General features: G+C 33.4%; 1 protein-coding gene across 2 annotated transcripts; it reads right to left on the reverse strand.

Moving 5' to 3' along the window:
- Positions 1 to 6: 6 nt before the first annotated feature.
- On the reverse strand, positions 7 to 888 carry LOC109580162 (NADPH oxidase 5-like). 2 transcript variants are annotated; one of them, XM_020002649.1, is made up of 2 exons: positions 605 to 888; positions 7 to 89 (listed from the first exon to the last, which is right to left on the reverse strand). In XM_020002649.1, exons 1-2 carry the CDS (start codon positions 824 to 826, stop codon positions 81 to 83), a joined length of 231 nt encoding a protein of 76 aa, XP_019858208.1. In that variant the 5' UTR covers positions 827 to 888; the 3' UTR covers positions 7 to 80. The 2 variants fall into 2 exon arrangements, with proteins under 2 accessions (XP_019858208.1, XP_019858207.1); XM_020002648.1 differs by lacking the exon at positions 7 to 89 and adding an exon at positions 189 to 287.
- Positions 889 to 1,766: the final 878 nt, after the last annotated feature.

Genomic DNA, 1,766 nt, shown 5'->3' on the forward strand with positions numbered 1-1,766 from the left:
TTCACTGATAATACTCTAGCCAGTACTGGTGACCCACAATAGAATACTGTCACTGGTCCATATCCACTCTCCTTTAGCTTTTAAAATATCTATTAATAACACATTAACCAACAACTCAATATAATTAATAATACATACACATGTATCAGTCTATTACTTAAAGAGGATATTACAATAGGTCAGTGTAACATCAATTTTTAATCAAATGTGTGGGCGGTTTGACCTTTAGACTCATGCTTTATGCTAGAGTTGAACTAAATTCTATTCCCCAGCATTAACATATAGACCTAGTGTAATATTGTAAACCAATGATTAGACACTAACCACACACTAACTACTCCTATCCTATACATATACATGTACATGTACACCTGCTAATATTGGTGGAATGTAATATACAGGTGTATTTTGTTATTTATTTATAATATTGTTGGTTGTTATATATATATATTGGTACCATTTGGTGGTGTATAGTAGTCATTAAGTATTGTCAGTATAGACCAGTAATACTACACTACCTGACTACCAGTACTATCAGTTATACAGTATCACCATATCTCTCTTCTTTCACCCTCTCCCTCCCTCCCTCTCTCTCCTATATTACCTTATCCCAGTTAGGTCTACCAGTCTGTGTCCTGGTCTTCAGTCCAGTTATAAGATCAATGTTCTTTTCTTTGTGTATCAGATCAAGAGCCATTTGTAGTCCTAATGCTTTAACACCAGTCCTTTGTAAAGCTGATGTGATGTACATGTGCATATCAAGGAACCGATCCATTAGTGTTCCATATTCATTCTGTTCCATTTCCAGTTCATTCAGTAGCTCCATGAACCACTCAAAGTGTCTCTGGTCACGATTGATCCAAATGAAATCAACCTAGCAATGATTCATAATACTTTCTACATAGCATAAGGACATCAATTTGTATCAGAAAATGTAATAAAAATTTGGTATAATTTCAGGGCCATTTTTTGGAAAAAAGCATGGGCTACAGCTAGTACAGGGAAATTTTTGAAAATTAGCTAATTTCTTAAAATGGCTATAACATCACAATGTACATATGCATCAATACAGTCCCTTATGGCAACTGTTGCTATGGTGATGGTTTGTGTAGGTGTTTGTGGGAAACTTGTATGGATTCTGTTTTTGATTTTTTTAGTGTTGTACCATTGAAAATGTATTTTTGACAACACATAATTATACAAACTACACTTTGGTACAAGAAAGTGTCTCTGTTATACAGAGGTGTCCTTTATGTGGACCTTATTTTATACAGTAAGGAATGTAATTGATACACTAGGTGCTGTCCGTTAAATGGAGGTGTACACTATAGAGAGTGTCCATTAAGAGAGACTATACTGTATACATGTACATTAGCACATACCAGTACATGTATATTATATATGTACATGTACATGTATATCAATGTACTTTGAATTCAGTCTTATATTCCCAGTGCTTGCTATCTTGTGTGGTGGTATTTTATTGAACAGTTCAACTGAATTTTGTACTAGTTCATTGACGTCAAATTCCTCAGAAAACTTTCACAAGAAACCGTGAATAGAACTCATCTCACAGTCCTGTTCTAATACTTCAGACCTATGACTGTTAATTAACTATTAATAATAATTAATTTACCAGTCAAAATACAAAAATACAAAATAGTTAAAATTTATTGTAAAGTTATAGGCACATGTAAATGTACATACTGATGCCCTTATGCTGTGTAGAAACTTTAAGCTAATTCTGACTTCAATTTTTCAAGTTA

The sequence above is a fragment of the Amphimedon queenslandica genome, unplaced genomic scaffold (assembly GCF_000090795.2).
Source record: "Amphimedon queenslandica unplaced genomic scaffold, v1.1 AMPQUscaffold_12867, whole genome shotgun sequence".
In the NCBI taxonomy this organism is placed as follows: domain Eukaryota; kingdom Metazoa; phylum Porifera; class Demospongiae; order Haplosclerida; family Niphatidae; genus Amphimedon; species Amphimedon queenslandica.